The sequence below is a fragment of the Solanum dulcamara genome, chromosome 10, assembly GCF_947179165.1.
Source record: "Solanum dulcamara chromosome 10, daSolDulc1.2, whole genome shotgun sequence".
Lineage (NCBI taxonomy): Eukaryota > Viridiplantae > Streptophyta > Magnoliopsida > Solanales > Solanaceae > Solanum > Solanum dulcamara.
The window spans coordinates 71587989-71599725 of NC_077246.1; the positions used below are offsets into that span (position 1 = coordinate 71587989).

Consider the following 11737-nt stretch of genomic DNA (forward strand, 5'->3'; position numbering starts at 1 on the left):
TATCCACTCTAACATACTCCATAGGCAATGCATAGTAGATTGAAACCTTAATCATTTTGAACAATCACATAACACAAAATATATATTACAGTACATCAATAGTTACTGTTTAGAAAATACGAAATCACAAATGGACGAGAATGTGTATTAAACATGCTTATTCCTAAAACATGAATTTAACAAACAATAAGAACATAAAAACGAAAGATTTTATTTTTGAAAATATAAACTAAAAGGTTGTACATTTGGAAGATGGAATTAGATTCCCTCAAAATAAGCTTCAGTTCCCTGCATATTCAAGATAACAAGTAGAAATCATCCTCTTAATGTCAAAGAGGTAAATTTAATAATGTGAAGAATCGAAGAACTTTTTATAGAGAATTAAAACTTACTCCGACTGTTATGTATGTAGGCCTTAAGGAAATTATGCTACCTCGAAAGGCCACATGTTACCAACTCCTTCGTCGTTTCATTTTATGTAACACCATTTTTTCAATGAGCAAAAAAATTAAATTTGCTCCTAAATTATATGAGATAGTACATATTCACTATTTGTTGATAGTCTTGGAATCTAATGTATTCTCGCCGTTATTAAAATATGCTAGATTTAACCTTATTTTCATATGGAAAAAGCTTCACACTCGGTGATGTCACACATTTCACAATCAAGACATATTTCTTAAATTTCATGTGGATACAAGCTATGTCACATAATTTGGAACGCCGACATTCATTAATATGTATGTGATAGAAATTTTGACAACGTGGAGTCATGGCGTCTCAAAAGCAATACGTCTTTTAAAAAATGTGTTATCCTTTACGAGATGCATTTTTTCCTTCATTCTTTCCAAAAGAGAACATGAACAAAAAATAATGCTAAAAGACAGTCTTTTTTCTTTCTTGTTTTATTCACTCTAGGACCCGGTACTCATATTGGACCCGAATTAAATTTTGATTTATGCATTGCGAGGGCTTATTTTTGGAGACGGCACTCCTACGAGATCTCTAATTAATCGGAGGGATCTCAACCGTCCCACAACAACCTATTATTGGTATGCTAAATAAAAGTTAATGAAGATACATTCATCTTCTGATCAAGACTTTTTTTAGACTGTATATAGGAACACAATCTGCTACTAAATCTATTGATCAAACTATCTTTTCCTTTTAGGAAAAGGGTCAACAATACCCCTGGACTATACGAAAATGTTTAAATATACCCCTCGTTCATCTATTGGGCTAAAAATACCTCTCAGTCCATCTTCTTGGTCCATTTTTACCCCTAAAACTAACAACCTTTTATTATTATTATTATTACTATTATTATTAAGTATTACATGTCATCTTTTTATTGGGCAAATTTAAATTCGAACCCATTTTTTTTCTCTTACCCGCCCCGACCCATATCCATACCACATGGCCAAACCCAATTAGAAGATCCATTAGAAATAGAAGATAATTATCTCTCTTTCTCCCTTAACCCTAATAATAGCCTCTTTAAGATAGTATATATATATATATATATGATGTTTTCTTTCTCCCATAGACAGATCTTTTTTTACTTAAAAAGAACCAATTGTTGTTAACTTGTTGTATAACACCCTTTAATTAATTTCCAACACCATGTTAGTGTTTAGTTATCAATAAATTATTTGACTTACTAAAAATTCGCTTCATCAAGCAAGAATGAATCAAACTGAAGTGTGTCTATTCCCAGAAAGAATGGGTCTTTGAGCAATTTAGCTTAAGGAAACAACCACTTGTTCATGATATTTTTCAAAGTGTGAAACCATCGATTCTTATACATAATAGCTTGAAACCTTATCCATTACGAACTATCACATAAAAACAAAGTAGATATTACAGTACATCAGATAGCATTATTAGATCATTAGATGGTCCCTTAAAATAAGTTCCAATTTCCTGCATATGCAAAATAACAAGTAGAAGTCATCATCTTAATTTCAAGGAGCTAAGATTTAATAAACATGAGGTAACTAATAATGTGAAGAATTGAAACTTACCGGCGACTGTTATGGATGTAAACCTTAGGAAAATTATTTCCCATGTCCTCTTGTTCTTGTTCAATATTTCTGGCAGAATCCTCCGCGGTAGCGCTGCAATCATGTAACTCAATTGATTCTAAAGTACAAATTTCCCCAAAATCTGCTGGAATTTCTTGCAGCCTGTAGCAATCCTTCAGAACGAGGCGTTTTAGATTTGGGAAGTTATCACTGCTAGCTTCCCAACGCTTAAGATTTGTGTTACTCAGTAACAACAACTTCAAGCTTTTGAACTTGTCTTTATCACTCAATCTCCATACAAAATCCTTGGCTATACAATGTTTGAGTTTGAGCTCTTCAAGATTAGGCAACATGATAACAGTTGATAATATGTCTTCCCAAGGAAAATACAAAAACTTAGCTAAAGTCAACCTCTTAAGTGATGTTGGAAGAACAAAACTCTTGATGGGGTAAAACAAATTAAAGTCCCAGCAAAATTTGAATGCTTCGAGTTTTCTCAAGCTAGACAAATCCATGAGCCAATAATTGGGAAAATTCTTGAATGAGAAAAAAGGCAGATGAATGATCAGTCTCTTTAGATTGGGAATGCCAGAAAAGACTTCTTTTGTACAACTGGTGTAACAAAGACCAGAAAGCTCCTCTAGATTTGGCATCCCAACATGCTTATTTAGAATACTTTCTCTTCTAGGACTGGGTAAATAAGTGGCTCTCCTAGACAGACTTATATACCTCAACTTCTTCATCATCCATATATTCTCAGGTAAAGTTCTATACGAAGAATTACCACTACAAATTAGAGTTTGCAAATTCTGAAGCTCTGAGATTGATTCAGGAATATCTCCATCAAATCGAACTTGGAGATATCTCAAATGAAACAACTTTGTAATCACAAGTGGAAATGATTCTAACATTAAAACATTATTGAAGATGACCAATACCCTGAGAAGGTTGAAACGAGAGAAAAATTCATGTATTATACGATGGTAGATGGGAAGTCTCCTGAGAAGGATGAAACGAGAGAAAAATTCAAGTATTATAGGATCACGGCGGTAGATGGGAAATAGCCCAAGAAGATTAATACAGGGTGAAAAAGGTAAATCCAAGTGAGAAAATAAGTAGATAGATCTGGAAATAGGGGGTAATAGCTTACAACAATCATCAACTGAATAAAATTTTGTTTGAAAACTGAAGCGACAAACATTATGCTTTTGTCTTGGAAGAGAAGGGTGAGTTCTCTCAACATGCATAAACTTTGCCATTTCAGCTTCTATCAAACAGAACTCACGCAGTAGATCATGCATTGCACATGCTTTTATCTCACCATTGAATCTCCTTTTTCTAACCTGTATCAAGTTCCTGCTAATAAGGTCCTTTAAATAATCCATTGCCACTTCCTCCAAACATTTACCATTTCCAAAAGTCCTTATGAAACCTTCTGCAATCCATAAGTGGATCAATCTCCGAGTGTCAACCTGAAAATCCTCTGGGAAACTACTCATAGAAAGAAAGCAAGCTTTGAGGCGATTAGGCAAGTGGTGGTAACTCAAACCGAGCACTCCTAAGCATTTATCTGGATGACTAGCAATAATTTCACTTAAGTTTCGGGTAACATTCTTCCAATCTTCTAATGTTCTGGCCATTTTAGAAAGATGTCCCGCAATCACTGAAATTGTTAAGGGTAGTCCTTGACATTTTTCTACTATTTCCTTTCCAATTTCTTCCAATTCAGGAGGATGATCATGTTTTGGTCCAAACACCTTATCACAAAGTAACCTCCAACCGTTTTCTGAACTCAAAAGGCTCATCTCGTGAGGGCTACGAGTATTTGCATACATTGCTACCTCAGTTTCCCTAGTAGTCAATAGGACTCGACTCCTATTGTTACAATCAGGAAATATTCCTCTTAAGCTATCCCAAACATCCCTACTCCAAATATCATCAACAACAACAAGGTATCTTGGACCCTTTAGCTTTTTCTGTACTAGGTCAGCTAACTCATTGTCATCCATCTTATCATAATCTTTTGTATTCACAATATCTGTTTGCTTTGAAATGCAACGTAAAGCTTCTAAAAACACATTTCTACACCTAAATTCATGAGATATTGTAACCCAGGCCAGAATGTCAAAGTGATACCTGATTGTTAGATGATCATAAGCTTTTTTAGCGAGTGTTGTTTTGCCAATGCCACCCATGCCTGATATTGTGACAATGTCTAGATCCGACGGTGGTCCTGTCAATCTTTTAACTATTATCTTCAAGTCATCATCAAGTCCGTGCACAATATCATCTTCCAACATTGGATAACTTGTAGAAGAAGTGTCAATCAAGGAATCCTCAGATAATTCAAGAACTTGATCAGCATCATGAGAAAGAATCTCCATCACTTGTTTCTTTATTGTATCCATTTTTTCAACAAGTGGTAGCAAACCCTGGTGTTGTAAAACTCCAAATGTCCTGCTTGAGCCTTTGATAATTTGAGAAATTTTTATCTCAACAACATCTTCTACATAACTAATAACTCTTATTTTGTCCTCCAAAGATTTGATCTTTTCACTGGCAAATCTACTACTCTTGCGAATATTTTCAAGGACATGTTGAAAATATTCAGCAGTAGCATAAAGAGAATCAAGCGTTTGGGCAGTGTGAACATGAAAGAGTTCTGGAATATTTTGTTGATCAACAAGAGTTTGAAGAAGAGAAATTACAGCACTATAAGCTGCCATCAAATTATTAATACTCAAAACTGATGAACAAGAAAAGATTGGAATATTAAGAATTGGAATATTGCTGGATAGGATTTAATTGAAGATATTAAATACTACTCGAGAAGAAATATCATACTACATTATTGACAATCACCATCAATATGTAGAATTTTGATACAGAAAACATTGGATTGCTCCTCTAAAGAAATTTCAAGGAAACTATCTACTCTGTCTTTCAACTTTTTCGTTTTTATTTGACTTGACAACGAAGTTTAAGATAATAATGAAGTTTTTTGAATCTTGTGATGTTAAACTAAAGATATGTGTAATAATATACCAAATTGCCTTTTAATCTTGTGATCTTAAATAATGTCATCTACTGATGTATAATATTGTGATTAAAGAGTTGTTAAATTACTAAGGAGACATTCTTTTCAAAATCGACTAATGCCACGTGTAAACAAAAAATCCCCATCCAATTATAAATTGGTGATTTTGAATTTTTGAGCCCCACTTGCCCTCATTAAGCCTTCAAGATCAAAGTCAAAAATGTTACACATGTGACAACTTCTGAATAAGCCTTCAAGATCAAAGTCAAAAATGTTACACATGACAAAACTTGTTATCAAAAGTTCAAAAAAATAAAAAAAAAAATAAAAACTCGCCAAAAGCACATAGTTTGGACTACTGGTCAAATCTAAGTACTACCTTTATTAAATTCCAAAGAAATTCAATAAGTACAAAAATGAGAAGTAATGAAAGACTGGTGGGGCTCGTCATGTCTTTTTTTTTTAAAAAAAAAAAATTAAAAAATGGGGTAGGGGAAGTAATATATATATAAAAAAGGGCCTATGGGTCATATTTAATTTTCGAAAAAGGGAATCGAACCCTCGATGAAAGTTTAGATAACCAACTAATTAAGCTACTAAAATTCTCCGAGGCTCGTCATGTCAATAATGGAGAAAATGATTAGAAAAAAAATTACTCCCTTCATTCTATTTTATTCGTCGCAATTCGGTCCCCGAGAGTCAATTTGACTAATTTTTGAAGCTAAATTGAATTAGAATAATTTAATATTTAAAATTTAGATGTTCAAAAACTATATGAGAAAATAAATCTTAAAATATTGATCAAAATTCATGCAGTTTGATTTCAAAAAAAAAATGACAAATAAAAAGGAACGTAGATAGTATCATTTTTAGACTTGGCAATAGCTTCCCATTTTTAGACTTGGTAATACTCCCAAAAATAGTTGTCTAACAATACTTGTCTAGTTTAGATAATCAAGAGATAATTTACTCTTTTATGTCTATTTTACTGTTACTATTAAATACTATTCAATATCTAATACATTTTTTCCAAAGCATTAAATTTAAAATATTCATAAGGTAATGTAGTAATATTACCCCTATTATTTATTGTTTCTTAAGGAGTGTGTAAATTAATAATGAATAACTATTGTTAGACAGAGGAAGTAGCTTCCACATATTGACTTGTTGAGTCAATTCTAGAGTACCACATATTGATGAAGGAGTACTATTCTTCCCTACTCTAAAAAAAACAGAGTATGAGAAAGAAATAAAAACTTTTAAAAATTATGGTCTAAAATAAGTTATAGATGGTTGTATGGCTATAAATAATTTTATTAAGGGTAAAACTCACATTTTAAAGTTAAATAAATAGAGACACAGGGAGTACTATCTTAAACTAAACGGAAAAGAGTCAAATATACCCATGTACTATTAGAAATAGTTTAAATATACCCCTCGTTATCCAAATATACCTTTCATGTTATACTTTGAGTCCAAATATAGCTTCTCATTATATTTTGACACAAATTTACCCTTATTTTTAACGGATTGTATGTAAAGTTACATCAAAATTAGGATTACCACTAAAAATTAGAGTTTGCAAATTTGAGAGAGATGTCCCGCAATCACTGAAATTGTTAAGGGTAGTCCACTCCTTGTTGGGCTGGTTACCTATATTTGGGCTCATTTTGACACCCCTGGTAGTCCTTCGCATTTTTCTACTATTTTCTTTCCAATTTCTTCCAACTCAGGAGGATGATCATGTTTTGGTCCAAACACCTTATCACAAAGTACTTGTAGAAGGAGTGTCAATCAAGGAATTCTCAGATAATTCAAGAATTTGTTCAGCATTATGAGAAAGAATGTCCATCTTTTGTTTCTTTATTGTATCCATTTTATCAACAAGTGGTAGCAAATCTTGGTGTTGTAATATTCCAAATGTCCAGCTTGAGCCTTTGATGATTTGAGAAATCTTCATTTCAACATCTTGTGCCTCACTAGCAGCAACTCTAACTTCTTCCTCCAAAGATTTGATTTTTTCAGGTTCAAATTCTTCAAGAACTTTTTGGAAATATTCAGCGATAGCACGAAGAGAATCGAGTGTTTCAGCAATGTGAACATGAAAGAGTTCTGGAATATTTAGTCGGTCAAGAGTTTGAAGAAGAGAAATTACAGTACTATAAGCAGCCATCAAGTCAATATGAAAAGGAATTGAAACAAAACAATTTTTTATGGAGTAGAAAGATATAGAAACTTGTTTTATAATTAATTTCCAACACCATATTAGTGTTTATCAATAACATAAATTATTGTTTTTGATAAATACAAAACAAAACTAAGTCAATGCCAGTTGGGTGTGTGTGTGAAAGCAGATCTGTATCGATGGTCTTTAGTTTTCCCCTTCAGCATTTTAAGTAACAAAAAAGTGGCTGAAGAAAAATGCAGGCAAAAAAAAATTCAGACTGAACCAAACTGAAGTGTATCTATTTCCCAAAATTTTAATTGTAAGATATACTTGGTCTCTTATTTTACTTACTTGTACCAGAATGGAACATTTCAGTTCAAGATTGAGACATTGATGGACTTGGACTCTTATTTTACTTACTTGTACAGAAAGAATGGATATTTGAGCAATTTAGCGTGTGGAATAGCCTAAGGAAAAACACTTGTCCAACGACAAACTTGGTTGAAAAATGCATAATATTACTTACTGTTAATAAGAACACGTATTATACTTGAACACAGGAAAGCGTGAAACCATCAATTCTTATGCATAATAGATTAAAACCTTGTTCATTTCGAACTATCACATAAAACAAAAGGGCAGCCCGGTGCACTAAAGCTTCCGTAATGCGCAGAGTCCGGGGAAAGGCCAGACCACAAGGGCCTATTGTACACAGCCTTACTTAGCATTTTTGCCAGAGGCGTATTTACAGTAAACCAATAGTTACCTTTTTACAAAATAAAGAAACAGGGCGAGATATGTATTAAACATGATTATTCCTAAAACATGAATATAACCAATCGATCAGAACATAAAACTAAATTATGATTTTACTTTTCAAAATAAAAACTAAAAGGTTCTGCATTTGGAAGATGACATTAGATGGTCCCTCGAAATAAGCTTCAATTCCCTGCATATTCAAGATAACAAGTAGAAATCATCATCTTAATTTCGAAGAGGTAAATTGAATAAATATTAGGTAATGAATAATGCGAAGAATCGAACAACTTTTTAGAGAGAGAATTAAAACTTACTGCGACTGTTATGGATGTAGACCTTAAGGATATTGTTTCCCATATCCTCTTGTTCTTGTTCAATATTTCTTGCAGAATCCTCAGCGGTAGTGCTGCAATCATGTAACTCAATTGATTCCAAAGTACAAATTTCCCCAAAATCTGCTGGAATTTCTTGCAGATACCAGAAATTCTTCAGAACAAGGCGTTTGAGATTTGGGAAGTTATTACTGCTAACTTCCCAATGCTTAAGTCCTGAGCCACTCAGTAACAATAACTTCATGCTTTTGAATTCGTCTTTATCACTCAATCTCCATTCATGACTCAAGGGTCGAGAACGTTTAAGTTTGAACTCTTCAAGATTTGGCAACATCATAAAAGTTGATGATATGTCTGCCCAATCAAAATAACAACACCGAGTTAAAGACAACCTCCTAAGTGATGTTGGAAAACCAAATCTCTTGATGGAGTCTCCCAAAAAAGGTGACCCGTAAAACTTGAATGCTTCGAGTTTTGTCAATCTGGACATATCCAATAGCCAATTGGGAAACTCTTCTTTATTAAAAGGTGCTTGAATGATCAATCCCTTTACATTGGGAATGCCAGAAAAGACTTCATCTGTACAACTGGTGTAACAAAGACCAGAAAGTTCCTCTAAATTTGGCATCCCTGTCCCACGACTTTCTGTTCTAAGACTAGGTAAATAAGCATATCCTTCGAGACGTATATACCTCAAGTTCTTCATCATCCATATCTTCCCAGGTAAATTTACAATGGAAGGATAACCACCACAAATTAGAGTTTGCAAATTATGAAGCTCTGAGATTGATTCAGGAATATCTCCATGAAATCGAACTTGGAGATATCTCAAATGAAACAACTTCTCAATCATAAGTGGAAATGACTTGAACATTACATCTTCATTGAAGATGGCCAATACCCTGAGAAGGTTGAAACGAGAGAAAAATTCATTTATAATAGGATCACAACGGTAGATGGGCAATATCCTGAAAAACTTAATACGGGGTTCAAGAGGTAAATTCAATCGAGAAAATAAGTAGATAGATCTGGCAACAGGGGGTAATAGCTCATAACAATAGTCAACTGAGTAAGATTCAGCTTGAAAACTGAAGCGACGAACATTATGCTTTTGTGTTGGAAGAGTAGGGTGAGTTCTCTCAACATGCGTATGCTTTGTCATTTCAGCTTCTATCAAACAGAACTCACGCAGTAGATCATGTATTCCACATGCTTTTATCTCACCATTGAATCTCCTTTTTCTAGACTGTATCAAGTTCCTGCTAATTAGGTCCTCCAAATAATCTATTGCCACTTCCTCCAAAATTTTACCATTTTCGGAAATCCTTATAAAACCTTCTGCGATCCATAATTGGGTCAATCTCCCAGTGTCAACCTGAAAATCCTCTGGGAAACAACTCATAGAAAGAAAGCAAGGTTTGAGGCGATTAGGCAAGTGGTGGTAACTCAAACCGAGCACTCCTAAGCATTTATCTGGATGACTAGCAATAATTTCACTTAAGTTTCGGGTAACATTCTTCCAATCTTCTAATGTTCTGGCCATTTTAGAAAGATGTCCCGCAATCACTGAAATTGTTAAGGGTAGTCCTTGACATTTTTCTACTATTTCCTTTCCAATTTCTTCCAATTCAGGAGGATGATCATGTTTTGGTCCAAACACCTTATCACAAAGTAACCTCCAACCGTTTTCTGAACTCAAAAGGCTCATCTCGTGAGGGCTACGAGTATTTGCATACATTGCTACCTCAGTTTCCCTAGTAGTCAATAGGACTCGACTCCTATTGTTACAATCAGGAAATATTCCTCTTAAGCTATCCCAAACATCCCTACTCCAAATATCATCAACAACAACAAGGTATCTTGGACCCTTTAGCTTTTTCTGTACTAGGTCAGCTAACTCATTGTCATCCATCTTATCATAATCTTTTGTATTCACAATATCTGTTTGCTTTGAAATGCAACGTAAAGCTTCTAACAACACATTTCTACACCTAAATTCTTGAGATACTGTAACCCAGGCATGAATGTCAAAGTGATACCTGATTGTTTGATGATCATAAGCTTTTCTAGCGAGTGTGGTTTTGCCAATGCCACCCATGCCTGATATTGTGACAATGTCTATATCCGACGGTGGTCCTGTCAATCTTTTAACTATTATCTTCAAGTCATCATCAAGTCCATGCACAATATCATCTTCGAACATTGGATAACTTGTAGAAGAAGTGCCAATCAAGGAATCCTCAGATAATTCAAGAACTTGATCAGCATCATGAGAAACAATCTCCATCACTTGTTTCTTTGTTGTATTCATTTTTTTAACAACTTTTAGCAAATCCAGGTGCTGTAAAATTCCAAATGTCCACCTAGAGACTTTGATGATCTGAGAAGTTTTCATCTCAACAACATCTTCTGCATAACTAACAGCAACTCTTATTTTTTCCTCCAAAGATTTTATATTTTCAGTGTCAAATCTACTCTTGCTAGCATTTTCAAGAACTTTTTGGAAATATTCAGCAGTAGCATGAAGAGAATCAAGCGTTTTAGCAGTTTTACCATGAAAGAGTTTTGGATTTCGTTGTTCAAGAGTTTGAAGAAGAGAAATTACAGCAGTATAGGCTGCCATTAAGTCAATATGGAGAGGAATGAAACAAAATAATTTTGAAGGAGTAGAGAGGATGTAATTCAAGATATCAAATAATACTCTTTTGTTTCGTAGAAACTTGTTGTATAATTAATTTCCAACACCATGTTAGTGTTTATCAATAAATTACTAAAAAAACAAAGTCAATTATCTCCCATCCATTTTCTGATATGGACAGGCTTTTACTTAATTTAAAAGGCATCAATTATTGGTTCTTATTGGAGAAAACAAAAGCATCTATACAGTTGACAAGTAATGGATCAGAGAATGCACATTCCCAAGGCATTTTTTCTCATAGCAAAACATCTTGAGGCTCACCTACTATGGGCTTCAAGCACGCCTGACGCTCAATGGCCAGGGAAAAATTATGTGGTCGGCTTACCTCACCAAGTGTGCCTGCTTCTATCGGCCAAGACTACTTATACAGCGGTTCAGTTAGCACAAGTTATGTTATAATCCTGTGTTAAAACATTAATCTGAAAAATGCAGAAACCTAATTCTCTGTGTGTCCTTGAGGAATTAACTATCCGAGCATACATAATTCCTACATGTCCTTAAGAAATTAATTTAAACCCCTCACTGTACTCGAAATGTTGGATTACTTCCTCCTTGGACAGAACTGATATACCTATTACTGGAGTAGCGGTACCTCAAATGCCAATAATTTCGTTGAACTTGAAGACAATAACAAATCACAATAATAACTTCGTCGAACATGAAGAAGTGCAGGATTTTCAATGTTGTTGGTGCATAAAATCAGAGGCAATGAAAAGGTGG

The 11737-nt window shown here is 34.0% G+C and overlaps 2 protein-coding genes across 2 annotated transcripts; both read right to left on the bottom strand.

Annotated features, from left to right (window-relative positions):
- Positions 1 to 1687: 1687 nt before the first annotated feature.
- Positions 1688 to 4788, bottom strand: LOC129871722 (putative late blight resistance protein homolog R1A-3). Its single transcript, XM_055946695.1, has 2 exons — positions 2025 to 4788; positions 1688 to 1923 (listed from the first exon to the last, which is right to left on the bottom strand). The coding sequence occupies exons 1-2, from the start codon at positions 4748 to 4750 to the stop codon at positions 1884 to 1886; spliced, it is 2766 nt and encodes a 921-aa protein (XP_055802670.1). The 5' UTR covers positions 4751 to 4788; the 3' UTR covers positions 1688 to 1883.
- A 3236-nt stretch (positions 4789 to 8024) lies between these two features.
- Positions 8025 to 10942, bottom strand: LOC129871017 (putative late blight resistance protein homolog R1A-3). Its single transcript, XM_055945878.1, has 2 exons — positions 8302 to 10942; positions 8025 to 8177 (listed from the first exon to the last, which is right to left on the bottom strand). Exons 1-2 carry the CDS (start codon positions 10940 to 10942, stop codon positions 8170 to 8172), a joined length of 2649 nt encoding a protein of 882 aa, XP_055801853.1. The 3' UTR covers positions 8025 to 8169.
- Positions 10943 to 11737: the final 795 nt, after the last annotated feature.